The sequence below is a fragment of the Leucopleurus acutus genome (assembly GCF_964270905.1).
Source record: "Leucopleurus acutus genome assembly, chromosome: 11".
Classification (NCBI taxonomy): domain Eukaryota; kingdom Metazoa; phylum Chordata; class Mammalia; order Artiodactyla; family Delphinidae; genus Leucopleurus; species Leucopleurus acutus.
This window is the reverse complement of record NC_139152.1, coordinates 28,718,579-28,741,579: the sequence shown is the minus strand read 5'-3', so window position 1 is coordinate 28,741,579 and position 23,001 is coordinate 28,718,579. Positions and strand designations below refer to the sequence as shown.

General features: G+C 36.9%; 1 protein-coding gene across 1 annotated transcript in view; it reads left to right on the top strand.

Moving 5' to 3' along the window:
- Positions 1–13,873: 13,873 nt before the first annotated feature.
- LOC309969292 (copine-8) overlaps positions 13,874–23,001 on the top strand; it is a gene marked incomplete at both ends in the record, with an annotated part of 207,908 nt that continues 198,780 nt past the window's right edge. The window contains one exon of the mRNA XM_082851000.1: positions 13,874–13,911. Coding sequence (XP_082707126.1) covers positions 13,874–13,911 — 38 coding nt within the window. The remainder of the gene's footprint in view (positions 13,912–23,001) is intronic.

Here is a 23,001-nt window from a genome sequence, read left to right as displayed (position 1 = left end):
TAACATAAGGTTGGGTCCTATGGATGTACTAAATACTAGATTATATTAGGAGGAAATCAGATTAATTCTATTTAGAGTGTGGCCTGAGCACCGTCCCCAGCATTGCTTTGCATTTTATAGATTTTCTCTACCTGTTTATTGAAAATATAAGTGATTTAACCACGTAGAAATGCTGGGTGGTATATATGGACATAATTTCAAACCATCCTATCCCTCAGTAGTTTTCTTAAAATTTCTACTTATACTCCAAGGTGATCCTCATATATTCCCATGGCTGACATTTCCCAGATCTTGGTTTCTCTCAGCTGCTTCTTTGTATAGTACATGGATCTCTGCCTAACTATGGCTCCCTTTATCTCTTTGTGGACTCATATTTCCAAGACTCAGGATGCTAAAGCTAGAATTTTTTTTTAACATCTTTATTGGAGTATAATTGCTTTACAATGGTGTGTTAGTTACTGCTTTATAACAAAGTGAATCACTTATACATATACACATGTTCCCATATCTCTTCCCTCTTGCATCTCACTCCCTCCCACCCCTCTAGGTGGTCACAAACCACCTAGCTGATCTCCCTGTGCTATGCGGCTGCTTCCCACTAGCTATCTATTTTACGTTTAGTAGTGTATATATGTCCATGCCACTCTCTCACTTGGTCACAGCTTACCCTTCTCCCTCACCATATCCTCAAGTCCATGCTCTAGTAGGTCTGTGTCTTTATTCCCATCTTACCCCTACGTTCTTCATGACATTTCTTTTCATAGATTCCATATATATGTGTTAGCATATGGTATTTGTTTTTCTACTTCTGGCTTACTTCACTCTGTATGACAGACTCTAGGTCTATCCACCTCACTACAAATAACTCAATTTCGTTTCTTTTTATGGCTGAGTAATATTCCATTGTATATATGTGCCACATCTTCTTTATACATTTATCTGTTTAAGGACCCTTAGGTTGCTTCCATGTCCTGACTATTGTAAATAGAGCTGCAGTGAACAATTTTGGTACATGACTCTTTTTGAATTATGGTTTTCTCAGAGTATATGCTCAGTCGTGGGATTGCTGGGTCGTATGGTAGCTCTATTTGTAGTTTTTCAAGGAACCTCCATACTGTTCTCCATAGTGGCTGTATAAATTTACATTCCCACCAACATGAAAGAGTGTTTCCTTTTCCACACCCTCTCCAACATTTATTGTTTCTAGATTTTTTGATGATGGCCATTCTGACTGGTGTGAGATGATATCTCATTGTAGTTTTGATTTGCATTTCTCTAACGATTAATGATGTTGAGCATTCTTTCATGTGTTTATTGGCAATCTGTGTATCTTCTTTGGAGAAATGTCTATAGGTCTTCTGTCCATTTTTGGATTGGGTTGTTTGTTTTTTTGTTATTGAGCTGCATGAGCTGCTTGTATATTTTGGAGATTAACCCTGTGTCAGTTGCTTCATTTGTAAATAGTTTCTCCCATTCTGAGTGTTGTCTTTTGGTCTTGTTTATGGTTTCCTTTGCTGTGCAAAAGCTTTTAAGTTTCATTAGGTCCCATTTGTTTATTTTTGTATTTATTTCCATTTCTCTAGGAGGTGGGTCAAAAATGATCTTGCTGTGATTTATGTCATCGAGTATTCTGCCTATGTTTTCCTCTAAGAATTTGATAGTGTCTGGCCTTACATTTAGGTCTTTAATCCATTTTGAGTTTATTTTTGTGTATGGTGTTAGGGAGTGTTCTGATTTCATACTTTTACATGTACCTGTCCAGTTTTCCCAGCACAACTTATTGAAGACGCTGTCTTTTCTCCACTGTATATTCCTGCCTCCTTTATCAAAGATAAGGTGACCATATGTGCATGGGTTTATCTCTGGGCTTTCTATCCTGTTCCATTGATCTATCTTTCTGTTTTTGTGCCAGTACCATAGTGTCTTCATTACTGTAGCTTTGTAGTATAGTCTGAAGTCAAGAAGCCTGATTCCTCCACTTCCACTTTTTGTTCTCAAGATTGCTTTGGCTATTCGGGGTCTTTTGTGTTTCCATACAAATTGTGAAATTTTTTGTTCTAGTTCTATGAAAAATGCCAGTGGTAGTTTCATAGGGATGGCATTGAATCTCTAGATTGCTTTGGGTAGTAGAGTCATTTTCACAGTGTTGATTCTTCCAATCCAAGAACATGGTATATCTCTCCATCTATTTGAATCATCCTTATTTCTTTCATCAATGTCTTATAATTATCTGCATACAGGTCTTTTGTCTCCTTAGGTAGGTTTATTCCTAGATATTTTATTCTTTGTTGCAGTGGTAAATGGGAGTGTTTTCTTGATTTCACTTTCAGATTTTTCATCATTAGTGTATAGGAATGCCAGAGATTTCTGTGCATTAATTTTGTATCCTGCCACTTTACCAAATTCATTGATTAGCTCTAGTAGTTTTCTGGTAGCATCTTTAGGATTCTCTATGTATAGTATCATGTCATCTGTAAGCAGTGACAGCTTTACTTCTTTTCCGATTTGGATCCCTTTTATTTATTTTTCTTCTCTGATTGCTGTGGCTAGATCTTCCAAAACTATGTTGAATAAGAGTGGTGAGAGTGGGCAACCTTGTCTTGTTCCTGATCTTAGTGGAAATGCTTTCAGTTTTTCGCCATTGAGGATGACGTTGGCTGTGGGTTTGTCATATATGGCCTTTATTATGTTGAGGAAAGTTCTCTCTATGCCTATTTTCTGCAGGGTTTTTATCATAAATGGTGTTGAATTTTGTTGAAAGCTTTCTCTGCATCTATTGAGATGATCATATGGTTTTTCTCCTTCAATTTGTTAATATGGTGTATCATGTTGACTGATTTCCGTATATAGAAGAATCCTTGCATTCCTGGAATAAACCCAACTTGATCATGGTTTATGATCCTTTAAATGTGCTGTTGGATTCTGTTTGCTAGTATTTTGTTGAGGATTTTTGCATCTATGTTCATCAGTGATATTTGCCTGTAGTTTTCTTTCTTTGTGACATCTTTGTCTGGTTTTGTTCTTACGGTGGCCTCATAGAATGAGTTTGGGAGTGTTCCTCCCTTTGCTATATTTTAGAAGAGTATGAGAAACATAGGTGTTAGCTCCTCTCTAAATGTTTGATAGAATTCGCCTGTGAAGCCATCTGGTCGTGGGCTTTTGTTTATTGGAAGATTTTTAATCACAGTTTCAATTTCAGTGCTTGTGATTGGTCTGTTCATATTTTCTATTTCTTCCTGGTTCAATCTCAGCAAGTTGTGCATTTCTAAGAATTTGTCCATTTCTTCCAGGTTGTCCATTTTATTGGCATAGAGTTGCTTGTAGTAATTTCTCGTGATCTTTTGTGTTTCTGCACTGTCAGTTGTTACGTCTCTTTTTTCATTTCTAATTCTATTGATTTCAGTCTTCTCCCTATTTTTCTTGATGAGTCTGGCTAATGGTTTATCAATTTTGTTTATCTTCTCGAAGAACCAGCTGTTAGTTTTATTGATCTTTGCTATTGTTTCCTTCATTTCTTTTTCATTTATATCTGATCTGCTCCTTATGATTTCTTTTCTTCTGCTAAATTTGGTCTTGTTTTGTTCTTCTTTCTCTAATTGCTTTAGGTACAAGGTTAAGTTTTTTATTTGAGGTGTTTCCTGTTTCTTAAGGTAGGATTGTATTGCTATAATCTTCCCTCTTGTAACTGCTTTTGCTGCATCACATAGGATTTGGGTCGTCGTGTCTCAATTGTCATTTGCTTCTATGTATTTTTTGATTTCCTCTTTGATTTCTTCAGTGATCACTTTGTTATTAAGTAGTGTATTGTTTAGCCTCCATGTGTTTGTATTTTTTACACATCATTCCTGTAATTGATATCTAGTCTCATAGCATTGTGGTCAGAAAAAATACTTGATATGATTTCAGTTTCCTTAAATTTACCAAGGCTAGCCTGTGACCGAAGATATGATCTACCTGGAGAGTGTTCCATGAGCACTTGAGAAAAGTGTGTGTTCTGTTGTTTTTGCATGGCATGTCATATAAATATCAATTAAGTCCATCTTGTTTAATGTATCATTTAAAGCTTGTGTTTCCTTATTTATTTTCATTTTGGATGATCTGTCCATTGGTGAAAGTGGGGTGTTAAAGTCCCCTACTATGAATGTGTTACTGTTGATTTCCCCTCTTATGGCTGTTATTATTTGCCTTATGTATTGAGTTGCTCCTATGTTGGGTGCATAAATATTTACAATTGTTATATCTTCTTCTTGGATTGATCCCTTGATCATTATGTGGTGTCCTTCTTTGTCTCTTGTAATAATCTTTATTTTAAAGTCAATTTTGTCTGATATGAGAATTGCTACTCCAGCTCTCTTCTGATTTCCATTTTCATGGAATATCTTTTTCCATCCCCTCACTTTCAGTCTGTATGTGTCCCTAGGTCTGAAGTGGGTCTCTTGTAGACAGCATCTATACGGGTATTGTTTTAGTATCCATTCAGCCAGTCTGTGTCTTTCAGTGGGAGCATTTAATCCTTTTACATTTAAGGTAATTATCGATATGTATGTTCCTATTCCCATTTACTTAATTGTTTTTGTTTGTTATTGTAGGTCTTTCCTTCTCTTGTGTTTCTTGCCTAGAGAAGTTCCTTTAGCATTTGTTGTAAAGCTGGTTTGGTGGCACTGAACTCTCTCAGCTTTTGCTTGTCTGTAAAGATTTTAATTTCTCCATCAAATCTGAATGAGATCCTTTCTGGTTAGAGTAATCTTGGTTGTAGGTTTTTCTCCTTCATCACTTTAAATATATCCTGCCATTCCCTTCTGGCTTGCAGAGATTCTGCTGAAAGATCAGCTGTTAACCGTATGGGGATTCTCTTGTGTGTTATTTGTTGTTTTTCCCTTGCTGCTTTTAATATGTTTTCTTTGTATTTAACTTTTTATAGTTTGATTAATATGTGTCTCGGTGTGTTTCTCCTTGGATTTATCCTGTTTGGGATTCTGTGTGCTTCCTGGACTTGATTAACTATTTCCTTTCCCATATTAGGGAAGAGATTATAATCTCTTTAAATATTTTCATGGTCCCTTTCTTTTTCTCTTCTTCTGGGACCCCTATAATTCGAATATTGGTGTGTTTATTGTTCTCCCAGAGGTCTCTGAGACTGTCCTCAATTCTTTTCATTCTTTTCTCTTTATTATGCTCTGCAGTAGTTATTTCCACTATTTTATCTTCCAGGTCACTTATCCGTTCTTCTGCCTCAGTTATTCTACTATTGATTCCTTCTAGAGTATTTTTAATTTCATTTATTGTGTTGTTCATCATTGCTTGTTTGATCTTTAGTTCTTGTAGGTCCTTGTTAAATGTTTCTTGCATTTTCTCTCTTCTATTTCCAAGATTTTGGATCATCTTTACTATCATTATTCTGAAGTCTTTTAGGTAGACTGCCTATTTCCTCTTCATTTGTTAGGTCTGGTGGGTTTTTACCTTGCTCCTTCATCTGCTGTGTGTTTTTCTGTCTTTTCATTTTGCTTATCTTACTGTTTTGGTGCCTCCTTTTTGCAGACTGCTGGTTTGTTGTTCCCGTTGTTTTTCATGTCTGTCCCCAGTGGCTAAGGTTGCTTCAGTGGGTTGTGTAGGTTTCCTGGTGGAGGGGAGTAGTGCCTGTGTTCTGGTGGATGAGGCTGGATCTTGTCTTTTTGGTGGGCAGGTCCATTTCTGGTGGTGTGCTTTAGGGTGTCTGTGGCCTTATTATGATTTTAGGCAGCCTCTCTGCTAATGCATGGGACTGTGTTCCTGTCTTGCTCGTTGTTTCACATAGGGTGTCCAGCAGTGTAGCTTGCTGGTTGTTGAGTGAAGCTGGGTGTTGGTGTTGAGATGGAGATCTTTGGGAGATTTTCACCGTTTGATATTATGTGGAGCTGGGAAGCCTTTTGTGGACCAGTGTCCTGAAGTTGGCTCTCCCACTTCTGTGGCACAGCCCTGATGCCTGGCTGGAGCACCAGGAGCCTGTTCTCACATGGCTCAGAATAAATGGGACAAAAAATAAAAAGAAATAAAGAGGATAAAATAAAATAAGATAAAATAATTAAAATAAAAAATAATTATTAAGAAAAATATTTTAAAAGTAAAAAAAAAGAAAGAAGAAACTGGACGGTCAGAACCCTAGGACAAATGGTGAGCAAAGCTATACAGACAAAATCTCACACAGAAGCATATACATACACACTCACAAAAAGAGGAAAAGGGGAAAAAATAATATATCTTGCTCCCAAAGTCCACCTCCTCAATTTGGGATGATTCGTTGTCTATTCAGCTGTTCCACAGATGCAGGGTACATCAAGTTGATTGTGGAGCTTTAATCCGCTGCTTCTGAGGCTGCTGGGAGAAATTTCCCTTTCTCTTCTTTGTTTGCACAGCTCCTGGGGTTCAGCTTTGGATTTGGCCCTGCCTCTGCGTGTAGGTCACCTGAGGGCATCTCTTCTTTGCTCAGACAGGATGGTGTTAAAGGAGCATCTGATTCGGGGGCTCTGGCTCACTCAGGCTGGGGGGATGAAGGGGGATGGATGCAGGCGAGCCTGAGGCAGCACAGGCCAGCATGACTTTGCACCAGCCTGAGGTGCGCCGTGCGTTCTCCCGGGGAAGTTGTCCCTAGGTCATGGGACCCTGGCAGTGGCGGGCTGCACAGGCTCCCGGGAGGGGCGACATGGATAGTGACCTGTTCTGGCACACAGGCTTCTTGGTGGCGGCAGCAGGAGCTTTAGCGCTTCATGCCCGTCTCCGGGGTCTGCTCTGATAGCCGTGACTCGCGCCCGTCTCTGGAACTCCTTTAAGCACCGCTCTTAATCCCCTCTCCTCATGCAGCACAAAACAAAGAGGCAAGAAAAAGTCTCTTGTCTCTTCGGCGGCTCCAGACTTCTTCCGGACTCCCTCCCAGCTAGCCGTGGTGCACTAACTCCTTTAGGCTGTGTTCACGCCACCAACCCCAGTCCTCTCCAGGCATCCGACCGAAGTCCGAGCCTCAGCTCCCAGCCCCCGCCTGTCCCGGCGTGTGAGCCTCTCGGGCTGGTGAGTGCTGGTTGGCACCGATCCTCTGTGCAGGAATTTCTCCGCTTTGCCCACCGCGCCCCTGTTGCTGTGCTTTCCTCCGTGGCTCTGAAGCTTCCCCCCTCCACCACCGGAGTCTCCCCCCGCGAAGGGGCTTCTGGTGTGTGGAAACCTTTCCTCCTTCACAGCTCCCTCCCACTGGTGCAGGTCCCGTCCCTATCCTTTTTGTCTCTGTTTATTCTTTTTTCTTTTGCCTTACCCAGGTACGTGGGGACTTTCTTGACTTTTGGGAGGTCTGAGGTCTTCTGCCAGCAATCAGTGGGTGTTCTATAGGAGCAGTTCTACATGTAGATGTATTTCTGATATATCTGTGGAGAGGAAGGTGATCTCTGCATCTTACTCTTCTGCCATCTTCTCCCTGGAATAAAGCTAGAATTTTTAATATTCTTTTTATTTTGATGCTGAATCAGGCATATTAAAATATTATCTTTAAGTTCAACTCCCTATCCACAGAGAACCTGGAGTCAGTCTGTTTACAAGATATTATTAGTTATTGAGTTTTTGTTCCACAGAGGTGAACTGTGATACTTACCCACTTTCCCACACTGTTGTCTAATTTTAGCCCTCCTTGTATTGGTTTCTTAAGTCCACGTCATTTCACATTCATAATTGTGGCTATTATAGAATTGCCTTAGTAGAAGGAAAGGAAGGAAAATGGTGCTCTAAAAAGTATGATAGCAATCAAGTGTTAGTCAGTAGACCAGAGAGCAAAAATGAAGAGCTGGTCAGGTCATTCTGGAGAGAAGTAGGTAAAGAATGATTTACCTGTACACAGAGTGGTGGTCACGTGCTCATCTCTACTGAACATGAGACTAAGGAAGCTAATGGATTTTAAGGAGTGTCCAGGTAAGAAAATATAATTCCACTGAACTTGGTGTTGGTTAGTCATTTAAATATTATGTCTATTTTACCAAATGCCATTTCAAGAGTTACTTTGACAAACTCATGACTCAAATGAGAATATATTAGGTTCGGGAAGCACCTGATACTTATACCGTGTTTGTCAAGCTCACCAGGTATGCTTGGTATGGACAAGGAAGACTTAAAGGTAGGAAGAAAGTTAGGCCATTGATAGAACAACGTATTTCTCTAATATTTTGTGATAAATCAGTAATATTGTACTGTATGTGATTCATGGAATTAAAAAAAAAACCAAAACTTCAGCACGCTTACTGGTGGAAACATGGAAGAAAAGAATGATTAGATGGTTTAATATGTTTGTTACTAATATCTTCCAGTTTTTTATAAACTAAGTAAAATAACTATGGAAGCTCATACCGTTTGAGAGTAAGTTTTGTAAGTAAGGCAAAAAGATGTGGTTCGTGATAGTAATACTACTGCTATTATTCACAGTTTGTAATAGAATCATTGCTATATGTAAACAGATTTAACCAATCCAATAAATTTCTGAGGCAGAGTTATCTCATATATATATATATTTTTTTTAGTTTTTCGGTATGCGGGCCTCTTACGGCTGTGGCCTCTCCCGTTGCGGAGCACAGGCTCCAGACGCGCAGGCCCAGCGGCCATGGCTCATGGGTCAAGCCGCTCTGTGGCATGTGGGATCTTCCCGGATCGGGGCACGAACCCATGTCCCCTGCATTGGCAGGCAGACTCTCAACCACTGCACCACCAGGGAAGCCCCAATCTCATTTTTGTAAATGAGAAAACTGAGGCCTGGATAGTTTAATTAACATGTTCATTGGATCTGTGCTTTCCAATATAGAATTAAATTTTGCATAAAATAGTTTATAATTTAATTGTACAAAGCCCGAATGTCTAAAATTTTATGAAGAGAATAAATAATGCCTGCACTGAGGAATTTTTATTTTTGTCTTGGTTATCTAATACTGATGAAAGTAAATGTTTGAAGTGTTCTACTGCACAGTGAATGTAGTAATGGAATATATTTAATATAAGTAAGCAAAAGTAAGAATATATAGGAAATTAGTATGTTTGATTAGAATGGGAGCATGTTGTATTATTTTATCATAGTGTAACAAGAAGAAATAAAGTACCAAATTAATGTAGGTAAATGATATATTTTAACTTCTTCAGCTTTTTCCTTTTTTCTAAAATTTACAGGATTTCTCATAGAAATTGTATCATGTTTGAAATGTGAAAGCATATTGCAAACTTGAGTTAAATAAGTATCATTTAAACTTTTGAATGTATTTGGTTAATTTCAGAAATTTGAGTCAAATAATATTATTTAAATTTTATATGATCTCTAAAAAATTCAGACAGTTAGGACCACAGAAGGGGATACCTGGAGAAGATTATCAAGAAAAGTAACAAGTATATTCTCTTAGTTTATGTACTATTTTTGATATCACTTTAAATAATTTCTTCTGATTTTGCACTTTTGTAAGTATCTCATATAACCTGGGAGAGCAGGCTTTCTTTCTTTTTTTTAAACATTGTGATTTTTCCACTATATCTGTCTAAATAAATGTGAAGAACAGTGTAATTGTTCTCTAGTTATGAGTACCTATTTATCCATTGTACCTAACTATGATTAGTTTTTTAATTTTGTCTTAGCAATGTATTAGTCCTAGGAGAAAATGTTCATTGTAGAAAATTTAGGAAATGAGAAAAGGATAAAGTAGTCAGTAAAATCACCTGTAATCCCAATGTGCATCACTCAGAGCACTACCACAAATACTCCAACATGTTTACAGTAACATGTCCCTTTGAAGGAACAGCAGTGCTGAATAGTGCAGTAGTCTACATTGGCCAACAGATAGGTGTAAATGGTTTTCAGAATTGTGTTTTATTTAGTTAACCTGTGTATTGATTTTACAAAATTCTAGAAAACAATAAAAAAGAAGCTTTGGAAGTACAACATCTAAACAATTGCATATTATGGAAGGTTTGAGAAATGGCTTTGGGGAGGTATTTTTAGTTAGCTTTCAATGCTGATAGAAAATTGTAATCAGAGAGAGAGAGAAAGAAAATGAATGAATATGTATTCCTGATTCCTGGCAGCAGTGGCCCAAATTCCTGTAAGTTCTTATTAATCCACAATTATTGTTATGGTGATTTGCGTGAGATATTTTTAAGATTAGTTTATCAGCTATGAGTCGTAAAATTCTCCTGCCTTTTTGATTTGATGTGTACTTACTCATTAAAGAGACATGGTTTCTGTCATCATGCTATGTATATATCACAGATAAAGTCATAAACTTTTATTTATTTTGTTATATAACTGTTACACCTATAATAGTATAGGTACTTTATAAATTACTTTGTTGTCATAGTTGAAAATTTTATTATTGGCAGAACAGCTGTACAGAAATGTCTTTGAGCAAGAAGTGTGGGTAGCTGTATCACTATGTAGTATGTGAGGAGAATGTGAGAAATCAGATATAATTCTTTTTGCTCTTGTTTTTCCATTTAGCCTAGAACAACAACAAGGGAGTTATAAGTGTAGGTTTGACTTACCTAGTAGATGATTTTTCTCCTTGATAAATCAGGTGGTGATAATTATGGAATGTATTATGTTATTACAATCTAGTTTTGAAGATTCTCAACACTTTGGGGGAAAGTATGTTGCTTTATTTTTTCCAATAATTGTCCCAACACTGCCAATTCCAGTTTTTCCCATTGGTTAAGGGCTACCTTAACAATGCCAAGTAATTGCATGACTTTTCAGTCACTTTTGTTTATTAGAACCATCTCATTTTGTTAATAGTTATGTACTATTCATTTTAAAACTTTAATCTCAAACTTAATCCAAAACTCTTCACTTTCTCTCCCCTCATTTGGAGCTTCTATCATAACTACTTGCAGGAGAGAAGGGGAGTGGAAGAGCAGAAAGCTAGGGGAGTTGGGAGGCAGATATGTGGGTTCTACAAAGCCTAGACCTTAGAGGATACTGGCCACAGGGGTCACATATCAAGGGGACTAAAAAGCTGTGCAGTGGTGCTGAATCAAATCTCAGAGACAGAGTTTTGGGTGAAGTAGAAAAGAATAGCTTTATTGCTTTACCAGGCAAAGGGCGACACAGCATGCTGCTGCCCTTGAAAGGTTGTGTCCCAACCTGGGAAGATTTGTTGATGAGTTTTACAGCAAGGATTCAAGGGTGGGGTTCCTGATAAGATTAGTGTGTGTTCAGGGCCTTCATTCCTCTAATCTGGTCCCAGGTAATCTCTTGATGTGCTTCTCTGATTCCTTTAATCTGGCCTCAGGTGGTCTTCTCTGGAATGAATAATTCCAACATCTTCCATTTGTTGGAGGTTTTAATTCTATAAAGAGCTTAAAGATATTGTTATGTGTACTCCTTTAGGGTGAACCAGGGCCCTGCCCCAAGGGTGCACTATTGTTTCTCTGCTGCTCCTCCCTTGTCTCTGCATCCCCTCCCTTCCTTGATTAGCAACTGTTGTAATCTGCCCTTTGGAACTCAGGGAAGCTTATGTAGGCTGGAGTCTGTTCCCTACAAATGAGAAATGGGGGAAATGGAAAGGCTTCCATACCCAGGAGCCCCAGAGGGTCCTTCTTGCTTTCAAAAGGACATTGTTCCTTGTTCTTCAGCTCTTAGAAGGCACTTCCTAACACTGTCAGCTAACATTCTCTTCCATTGGCATCCTAGGATGGACCTATAGGCAGGTTCTTTAAGTGGCAGGGAAACCAGATGCTGTCCTCCTCTTCACACAATCACCCTAGGTTTTGGAGCTCCCCTTCACCTTGCTTTAGGGAGTGGAAAGAACCTCCTGATGTGCCCCCAGAAGTAAGGAATAGCTGTCACTTCATGAGTAAGCTTTGTGGAGAAGGGTCTGACCCTAATGAGAGTGACTCAATGGGATCTGTGAGCTAAGCGTGAAGAGAAATGTAGTATCTTTTGTTTACAGCTTTGGCCTTAGTGGGAATTTCAGAAATACAGGAAAAATTCCAGTCAACATCTGTTACCCTCCACTAGAAAACATAATCCTTAGGAGCCATTCAAATCAGTTACTGCCAATTCAGTACTCTACTAATAAGATTTCAACAACAGGATGAAATGGTTTACAAAATTGCTGTTAGTACATTTAGGCACAAGTGTACCATCCTGGGGGTAAACTACTGAACTTCTGCTTTGCAGTGTATTCTCTTTTACTTAAGGAGATTATGGCACTTATAAATATAGACAGACACCCACATTCACACAGCCCCACCCCCATGCACACAGATATATTTTTACTATTTAGGATGTCGTGTTTATGTTCTGACTTGTGAGGATTAAAACCAGTGATAATTTTAGAAAAGTTAGAAGGAAAATTCTCTGAGAAGAAAAATCATGGTAATTTCAAGTGCATTGTAATCCAGCATATTATTTAAAGCCTTCAGAGGTATGCTGTAAATTACCTATTTTTGAGGTAATAGCATTAAAAGCTTTGTTAAAGACAATGAAGGAGGATTGTATGTGAGGATACTTAAACTCTTTGTGATGAAAACATAAATACTTTTCTGTTTGCTTTTTTAACTGAGCTGAATATACAATGTTATTTCTCCCTAGTCTACACTAAACCCTTTATAGAAAATGGTTTCCAGGGATGATACTTGAGAAGGAGCCAGCAGAGTTATGTTTTACCTTTGATATTGCTACAGTTGCTAATTTTAATTTTACACTTAGAAATTGTTTTGAACGAGAAAAATTTCTTGAATAAGAAAAATATTTTTTAACTAATATTTGTAGGTCTTCAGTAGATGTTGGCAATTTGTTGATTCAAAATTCTAGTTTACAGCTGTTGAGAGTGTCAAAATTCCCTGACATGAAGAAGAGTAATTTGTAATTCTTCTGAAGCAGGTATTTGCATCACACAATTTTAAAGCCAGTTTGTGGTAAACATTCTTTGCTATGGAGTAAGTGCACCTCTGCCCAGAATCAGTACACTCAGTGAACTCTTTTTCTTTGCCTTTTTTTGACTAGATGCTTCATTTCTCTGTGAAACATTTTTGTTATGTGAGAGGGAAGACTTAAACCTTAAAAAAAAAGCAGTTAATTTTTGGTAGGAAGCTATGCACAAAGAATGTGAAAGGAATATGATTTGGGAGAAAGACTGGAACCAGTACAAATATTTTCCTATTTAAGAATTCAGTAAATTGAGATTATTTTGGTTATTAACAGCCTTTCTGTTTCTAAAAATTTTTTTAAAACAAGGGGCTAAAGTGACAGTAGGTGATGTTTTTCCAGGATCTCCTTAAGAAATCATTTATTTCCAGTACTAAGTGATCAAAAATAGGACATATAATAATCCTATATAAATACATTTCTTTTTCCATAAAATACATGGTTTCCCCAAGTTCTGTGATTGGGGAAATATAATATGCCATTACTTTGGCCAAATTTCAAAATTAATGAGAACATTTATGATATTAAATAAGAATTATGATATAATTATAATATACTTATATTTATATATAATTATATAATGTAATTATAATTATAACAAATGATAGCCTGTTATCCGCACTTGTTTTAAAAGGGAAATTTCAGTTTTTACGGATATTAGGAATCTATTGATTCACAGAAAAGGGAAATTTTAAACTTGTCTTATCGAGCAGAAGAATTCATGACTGTGAAAATATTAGGACTTCTACTTAAGTTGTAGAAATAAAAGCACCCAGGGATTGTGAATTCTACCTTTGGTATGTAGGCCACAGATTATGAGAAATTTCTAAATTTGCTAAGTTTTTCTCCCTATTCATATAATTTTGATTCATTTTTTATTTATGTTTTGGGGGATATACTGACATTTTTCTCTAACTTTATTTTGTGGAAATAATTTAAATTTTATATTTTAATCTTTTAGGTATGATGTTGATTCGAAGAGTCCCAACTTGTCAAAACATGTAAGTTCATATTTTTATGTTCTTTATGATGGTTGCCAATATAAATTATAATATCATGATTTGATTGACATTTATGTTGATTGATTAATATTAAATGTCCACAACTTATGTAATAAATGCATTGAAAATAAATAACATTTTTAAAGAACCCTAGAATAACATTTGGAGAAGCTTATTGAAAGAAAGATATCTTCAGTATGTGAAATGGATTAATCTTACTTATTTGTTATATTTGGTTTTTTTTAAAGAAATGATGTCAGTTCCCTATAATGTTCATAGTTGGATCAGGTTAAGAAGATGAAATAGTAAGATTATGTCTTTTTGGGAGTCTTCACTTTTGAGAGAATAGAAGGTACTAGGGTGTAGGCAGAGTGATTTGCTATTCTGCTGTCCCTGTAGTTCATTTGTTCAACAGTATTTTCTAAGTACCTCCTCATGCCAGGTACCATGGTAGTTTCTGATTGTACAAGATGAGTAACACAGACATGGAGTCCATCCACAAGTCACTTACTATCTTTTTTTCCTTTCTGGGCTCTGATCTTCCCATTCCTTTTCCTTAAGAGATTTACTCACCAGGCAACAACTGTTATCTGGGGAGTTTCCAGGTTCAGGAGCAGCAACAGTGTCAGAGTTAGGCAGAAAAAGAGGAGGTGGTGGGAAGTGAGGGATGAGAGTGATATTCTTTGGCTAAGCACTGGTGGTTTTATCAACGGAATATTGACCAGTTTGTAATTAGGCCATATCTAATAGGAAGGGCTGGATGGGGGTGAAAAGAATATTCTGAAAGGGGTTTAACTAGGTTTTAAGTGAAATCTGAGTATACAAATGTAAAATTGGTGGCTGTGCCAGTGTTGCGAGGTCAGCCAGACTAAAGTTCATGCCCAGAGGCTCAGAAGGTGAGATTTTTCTATTTTTGTATGCTATTAGATAGAATAGGTGGAGATCTATCTATCTATCTAGATAGATAGATAGATAGATATGTATAATTTCCTGTGTAGTTTGCAGACAGGGAATGTCATAGTTCAGAGAAGAGAGAGGGGATGTAGGGGGTGACCCCAAGGTGATTTGGGAAAACTGGAAGCCTGATAATGGTGGTAAAAAAATCACAATTTACTGATCTTTTCCTTCATTAAAGGAGGTATGATATTTATTTCTGTTATGGAGTATAGAGCAGAATCATTTGAAGAAAGATTCAAAGGTTAGTCTTTGTACAATTTGAAAAGAATGCTGTAACAAGCTCATTACTTCCCATAAGTAAAGTTCATTGCAGTTGCCATGATACCCTTCTACTCCTTAAGATAAGACTTTTAGCATGTAGTTAGACATTTAAAACTTATTTACATAGCTTTGTATTGGAAGTTTTCGAAACTTCATTGGAAGAATCAGAAAAGGAACCACATTTTCTAGTTAAAATTATCTAGTTGCAAGGAACAAAAATGCATTAACTTATCTCACATGGAGGGGGTTTATTGAAGGGATTTAGGAGCATCTCATAAATGTGACATGTAACTTGCTGTATGGGAATTGCTGCTAGAAACAGGCATGGTGGGTTGGACTGAGACAGCTATTTTCTCTGTTTCTCTCTGTCTCTCTCTCAGTCAATAAAGCCACATATTCTTTTCACTATGGCTTTTCTCTGAGCTTCTGTTTCTCTCTGAAGACCAAGTTTCTCTGTTTATTCATCCTGTGTACATAGGGAAAATGACCTCCCTAACACTGACTGGGCATAGGCTTTCAAGTGCCCACTCTCTCTGAATATAATTTCTCAGTGTTTCTCAGTTTAGACTAGTCTTCAGAGGGCATAATAACTGAGAAGTTAAGGACATTTTCATGGAGTTGTATATATTGAGGGTGAGTGTGAGGACTACTACTACTAACATGTAGTCCTTACCATTGATGTTCAGGACATAGTATATGGAATATGGGATAGGAAGGTACCTCAAACATGATTAACTATGTCTTCCTTTAATAATCAGTAATGACTAAATATTTTTATGTAAGAGATATGTCTTATAGAAGCCATCAATGTACATATCTTTTCAAATATTTTTCTTTTGTAGAATAGCTTTTTTTCATAAGTAAATATCCTGACTCTGTTTTACCATCATGATATCTCTTTTACTATCTTCTCATCACCATACTTCTTTACCAAACAGCCTGGGTTTCTATCATAACTTCCTTTTCATTCTCCCTTCAATTTCTTTACTGTATTCTCATGTTCATTTCTGCTTAAACTATTCTGACATAGGTTAGATCAAAATGTAGTGGCCTCCCTTCATTCTTTACTTTACTTGATCTCCCCATTATTTTGGACACGATTGACTACTGTATTCTTGAAATACTTACCTCCCTTGACTTCCATGGAAATTTTTCCCTTGCTTCTTTTCCTACCTCTCTGTTTATTCAGTACCTATTATATTTTAGTTTCTCTTTCTCCTCCTATTCCTTAATTTTAGTGCTTCTTATGGCTTTATTTTCAATTTTCATCTCATCTCATTGTATAAACTCTCTTTGGGAGAGTTCAGTCATTTACCTGTCTTATCTTGATGTTTCATGTACCCTCTGTACACCCCAGAAAATCTAAGTTTCCAACTGCTTGTCAGATATTCCTTGGTAGATATTCTACAGAAGCCTAAAATTCAAATATATCAAAAATGTATTTTTGATGACCTTTTCTATCCCAATTTTGCTCCTCTGCCTGTATTATCTTCATGAGAATAATCATCAACACAGTGTACTTATTTAGAAAACTTTCATATAATTTTCCTGATCCTTGTTATGACATTTCAAGTTTCTGAAATGATTCTCTCTCTTTTTTTTTTTTTTTTTTTTTTTTGCGGTGTGTGGGCCTGTCACTGTTGTGGCCTCTCCTATTGCAGAGTACAGGCTCCGGACACTCAGGCCCAGTGGCCATGGCTCACGGGCCCAGCCGCTCCGCGGCATGTGGGATCCTCCCGGACCGGGGCACGAACCCGTGTCCCCTGCATTGGCAGGAGGACTCTCAACCACTGCGCCACCAGGGAAGCCCTGAAATGATTCTTTAAAAGAAGACACACTTAACTCTTGAATGACTGAGAATAAAAATAAATAATTAACAGCACACATAATATTGGCTTGTTTAATACCATAACACAGTGCTTTAGAGACCCTTTAAAAAGGAACTGAGAAACAAATTGTGTTTAACTTTAAACACATTAAATCTACTTCCATCAAAGACAGGAGCTCTGAGATATTCCACCTGGCCTATTGCACTCAAAGCTGTAGTTATACCTTTAGAAAGCAGTGATAACCCCTACCCAGAGGAGGTCTTGGAAAGCTCTGACAGCCCTGAGTCAATCACAGAAAGTCACCCCTTTAGAACTAATGTTTCTTGTTCAGTTTTCACTTCTTTATGAACTTACCCCATTTCCTTTCCTGAATGGAAACTGAGCACTAACTCTCCCAAGTAGAATTGCTTAACATCTCCTTCCCCTTATATTTCAGGGTCAGTCTTCCTTAACCTCTTCCTGTCTCACATCTAGTGAGTCACCAAATCCTGCTCATTCTAACAAAGAATTGCTTCTCTTCTGTCTTCTTTCCTTACTGTTACTGCCTTAGTTCACATTTTCATCACTTTTCTGCTGGAGTATTGCATAGCTTTTTATAGTTCCTGTAGTTTATATTATCTCACATTTTAATGTATTCTCACATTATTCTCTGTTATGTTTATCAAATATATATAGTAAGCAACACAAATTACTTAATAGTGCCTGAGCTAAGAGTGGATGAAGCGTGTCAAAAGAAGGAGGAAATGTGTTTTTGAATTGTTACAGGAATTGTTAGAGATAACTGCTTTGAATTTCTGCTAGATATTAGCAACAACAAAAACCCATCTTTATTTGAAAGCAAACAAGTACAGATTTTAGGTAAAAGAGCATATAACTCATTCAACCCAAAAGGAATTCAGGAGGCATTTGAAAGACCAGAGAAACCAATAAATAAACTAAGTTTATTCCCTGAAGATGCAGTTCTTTAAAAGTGTGGTTGTCTACACCTTCCAATTTTGCAAAGGGAAAGAAAAACTGAAACCTTTTAGGAAATACTGCTAAGTGCCTGTGCTTGCATGTGGAGTACAGGCACCTATCTTTTACAAAAGGGATTTGGTAGCAAGAGAGACTCCTTGAGTTAACTATAATAAATTTTTTCTCTTTCTCATTTCTGATAATTTTGAAAGATCCCACTTTCAGGATGATTTTATTTGGTTTCTAGTACTTAGGGGTCTTAAGTACCAGTCTTAAATTTTTGGTACTAATAAGGAAAATGGAGATATAATATAGAACTGTACCTTAGATTTCTAACATTGCAAATGAATACAGGTGAATAGATGAAGAATCAGTATAACTTTAATTGATTTTATTGGTGGTGGACAAGTTTTTAGTGAAGAAACATTATGTTCACAGCTGACTTATGGAATCCAGGGATGTATTCCTTTAGATGATTTATCCATTTTATGATTCTCTAAGGAAATTTACATATTTCCATTTGCATAATTTAATTGCATCATTAATGAAAAGATTATTAACAGGCCCGTAATTGGTGTATCTAGGATTCTTTTTGGTGTTCTGGAGCAGATAACATCGAAACTGTACTTTGTGTACTAATTTTTCATACCTACCAGGCAATCCAAAATGCATTTATCCATTTGGTTCGTCTTGGAAGGTACCCACTACAGTTTTTGTTTTAGATAGTTAATTGCTCACTGGATTATTTCAGCCACAAAATACCAACCTTCAGTGAAGATGTGCGTGTTCTTCAATATATTTTCTAAATATTATATATATAAACTTCCACATATAGATCAGTTGTATTTGAAAATTTTATATGAAAGTTAATTAATTGTTCAGATCATGAAATGCATTTTTCATAGGAATAGATTTATAAGTGGGGAAAGAGTTTTTCATTAGAATATGTCAGTTTAACCCATATATAACTGAATTGAATTCTAATGTATATTCACACAACCAGGTAAGCAATAAATATATTCCAGGCACTCTTGTAATGCTGAGAAATATAGCAATGAATAAGACAAACAAGATCCTTGTCCTAAAACAGCTTACAGTTTAGAGTTGGGGAAGTGGCGTATATAGATTTATTCAATAAAAACAAATGCAAATAAATGGCTAAGATAACTTCTTTATAGCATTTATATTAATAAGATTTTGATACTGAGAGAGGGTGACTCATGAAGCTAGTTAGCTAGAAGCTTATATTTCCCTCAACCAGGCAGCATGATTCTGTACCAGTTCTTATCCTGGGTATACTTATTAAAGAGAAGGAGGGAACTATTGAAAATCTAGGGGAAGAGCATTTAAGGCAAAAGGAACAGTAGTGCAAAGACCTTGAGTCAGGAAGTAATTTAGTATGTTGGTGTGACTGAAAGATAGCTACCCTATATAGACTGAATGGTAAGGAAAGAAGAATGGAATAATTTGGAAAGGTAGATAGAATTCAGATGGTGTGGAGATTTGTAGGCCAAAGTTTAAAGAATTTGGATTTTTTTTTTATGGATTTCACTGGAAGATGATGTGATCTGATTTATAGGTTTAAATAACAACTGGCAGCTGAAGTGGATAATGGGGTTGGGAAGCCCCAGTGTACAGGGGCTAGTTTCAGGTTTTACCCAGGGAACCCCTGCTCTTGTGAACCAACAGAGACCAGTTATAAAACTGCTGTTAATTTAGCTAGGTAAACGATATTTGGTAAGTATAGACCTTGAAGTGGTAAAAAGTGGCAGATTTGGAATATATTTTGGTAATATGGTTGATGATGATGTAGATATTAGGTCTGAAAATAAGAGATGAAAATAGAATGATTCCTAGGTTATTGGAAACTGGATAAATGAAGATACAGTTTATTGCCATGGGGTACATTGGGGAGGAAGAGACTGAGGTGGTGGGGATGAGAATAGAGAAATCAGTGGTCAGGGCAGGTTTATATTGTTTGAGACTCCAGTAAGCATCTAACTGGAGATATTAACTAGGCCATTTCTGGAGACTTGAGAACTGTCAGCCTATAGAGTTGGAACTCAATAAAATTATATAAAAAAGTATAAATGGAGAAGAGAATAGGGTAGAACCTTGGGGGAACTTTAGCATTTACAAATTTGGTGGGAAATGATTAGCCAGAATTATCATTTAAAAAGACTAGTCAGGACATATCACTTTCTAGTTCAAATTAATTTTCCAGTGGCTTCCCTCCACACTTGAGACAGAATTCACAGTCCATCATGGGCCCTTGGCTCCATCCTCTCCTTCCATTCTCTTCCTTGCTCATTCTACTCTAACCCCACTGGCCCTCTTGCTTTTCCTTAAACACCCCAAGTGTCTTCTTGTCTCAGGGACTTTGTTCTTGCTTTTTCTCCTACCTACCTATTGTCTCAAATGTTCACATGGTTCTTTCTGTTATATTATTGAAATTTCTACTTAGTTGTCATCTACTTAGAGGCTTGCCTGACTGCCCTGTGTAAAAGAGCTCTCCGTGCTATCCTCTGATGCCTTTTCAATAATAACTTTCTTTTTTTTTATGTAGCAAGCTTTCTGGTCTTTATCAGCTAATGAGAGCTAGCCTTATAAGCATATTCAAATTAAAGAATTTATGACTGACGCTCAATAAATGGATTATGTTTCTATTTGCATTTTCAACATGGTCTTGTAGAATCTTAGACTTTGAGACAGAATTAGGGACAGTGCTTGAGGTAGGTTTGATGACAGTGTCTTTGGCACTCATTATGTTATATTAAGTGAGATTGTTTGCATGTAAAACTGGCCCTTACTCAGGGCTTAGTATTTAATGACATTGTGTGATAGTATTATATTTATTATTTAATAATGCTATAATATATATCATATTATTTAATAGTACTATATAGTAAGTTTTCTAGTTATTTAGCCTGTTGACTGTATCATCATGTTTGACAGCAGTGAGAATATTTACTTAACATTTTTTGTTAGCATATTACATTTCTCACATCTTTACTGATGAGAACTAACATCTAGACAAAAAATGATGTGCCTCTAGAAGGTAAATATTTTCCATAGATTTGTTATAGTATTTGTGAATAGAGTAGCTTTATTCTTAATCTATAAATAGTATGGTTCACAATTTAAATATGTATGTTGTTGATAATTTTAGAAAATTGGTTCATTTTGATCAATAACTACTCATTCATTGAAAGATTAATTTTCATTCAGTGTCTTATTTAACTGCCTTCATTTGGACTCTTATCAAGCAAGAATTATTTTGAAAATCAACAACTGTGCTGAGGGAAAATAAATTCAACTTTAGAGTATAATTTTGAAATTATATTTGCAATTTAGCTACTGATGTCTGAGTTTAGAACTATTAATAATAATGTGTGAGAAATTCTCTCATTTGTGGAAAACATTATATGAAGAAACACACTGCACATGGACACACACACACACACATATATATGTATGCATATTCTTGAAAATTATAGGGAACATTTTATGATATTTTGATGATACTGGTAATACGTGTGTAGTAAGAATTAGTCCTGAAATAGGTGGAGGAATTATTTTTCTTTGTATATACTTTTGACTGTTTATATTATTTCTGTGCATTTAAAAAATAAATTTCAAGAGTGGGTGGGGAAAAAAAAGAAATTTGTGTTAATTTCTTGGAGGTAGGATTAGCATTTTTGCTTTGTAGATGGATCCATTCATTAAAAAGACAAATTCTTGATTTAAAAAAGGTGTATTATTATAATGTTAAAATGGGACAAATTATTTTTCTTAAAATATTAAATCGAATTGCTTCATGTTGAGTTTCCTTTATACCCCAAACAGCACAACCATTAAGAAAGCAGGGGCTTCCCTGGTGGTGCAGTGGTTGGGAATCTGCCTGCCAATGCAGGGTACATGGTTTCGAGCCCTGGTCTGGGAAAATTCCACATGCCACGGAGCAACTAAGCCCGTGTGGTATAACTACTGAGCCTGTGCTCTAGAGCCCGCAAACCACAACTACTGAGCCCAAGTGCCACAACTACAGAAACCCACGTGCCTAGAGCCCGTGCTCTGCAACAGGAGAGGCCACCGCAATGAGAGCCCTGCACCTAGCAATGAAGAGTGTCCTCCCGCCACAACTAGAGAAAACCCACTTGCAGCAACGAAGACCCAACACAATCAAAAATAAAATAAATAAATAAATTTATTTTTAAAAAAAGAAAGTAGGAAAGATTATTGAGCAAAGAAGCACCATTCTTGATTATTATAAATGATTATCATATTAGTATATAGTACATAATATAACTGTGACTCCTCAATCTCTATAGTTGCTGTGATTAGTATGAATTCATTAAATATAGAGGAATTCAGCAATATTAACAGGGATTACCAACAGTAAAATATTAGTAAATAATGCCAACAATAAAATTTCACAAGTTATACAAACTTTCCTCACCAATTTTTTTCCACAATGGTTAAAATTTTATAAAAATGAGAAATTTTGTATCATTTATTTTCTCTTGCTTTTACTGGCTTAGTGTGCATGTGCTTAAAAATGCTAAATGATCACAAAATGGGTAAAAGCAATAAGTGGAGGCAAATCATGACTCTATCTTATCAAGAATGAATGATTAGGGCTTCCAGGAAGATGGCAGAAGAGTAAGACGTGGAGATCACCTTCCTCCCCACAGATTCACCAGAAATACATCTACACGTGGAACAACTCCTACAGAACACCTACTGAATGCTGGCAGAAGACCTCAGACCTCCCAAAAGGCAAGAAACCCCCCACATACCTGGGTAGGGCAAAAGAAAAAAAAATAAACAGAGACAAAAGGATAGGGACGGAACCTGCACTGGTGGGAGGGAGCTGTGAAGGAGGAAAGGTTTCCACACAATAGGAAGCCCCTTCGCGAGCAGAGACGGCGGGTGGCGGAGGGGGAAAGCTTCGGAGCCGCGGAGGAGAGCACAGCAACAGGGGTGCGGGGGACAAAGTGGAGAGATTCCCGCACAGAGGATCGGTGCTGACAGGCACTCACCAGCCCGAGAGGCTTGTCTGTTCCCCCACCGGGGCGAGCGGGGATGG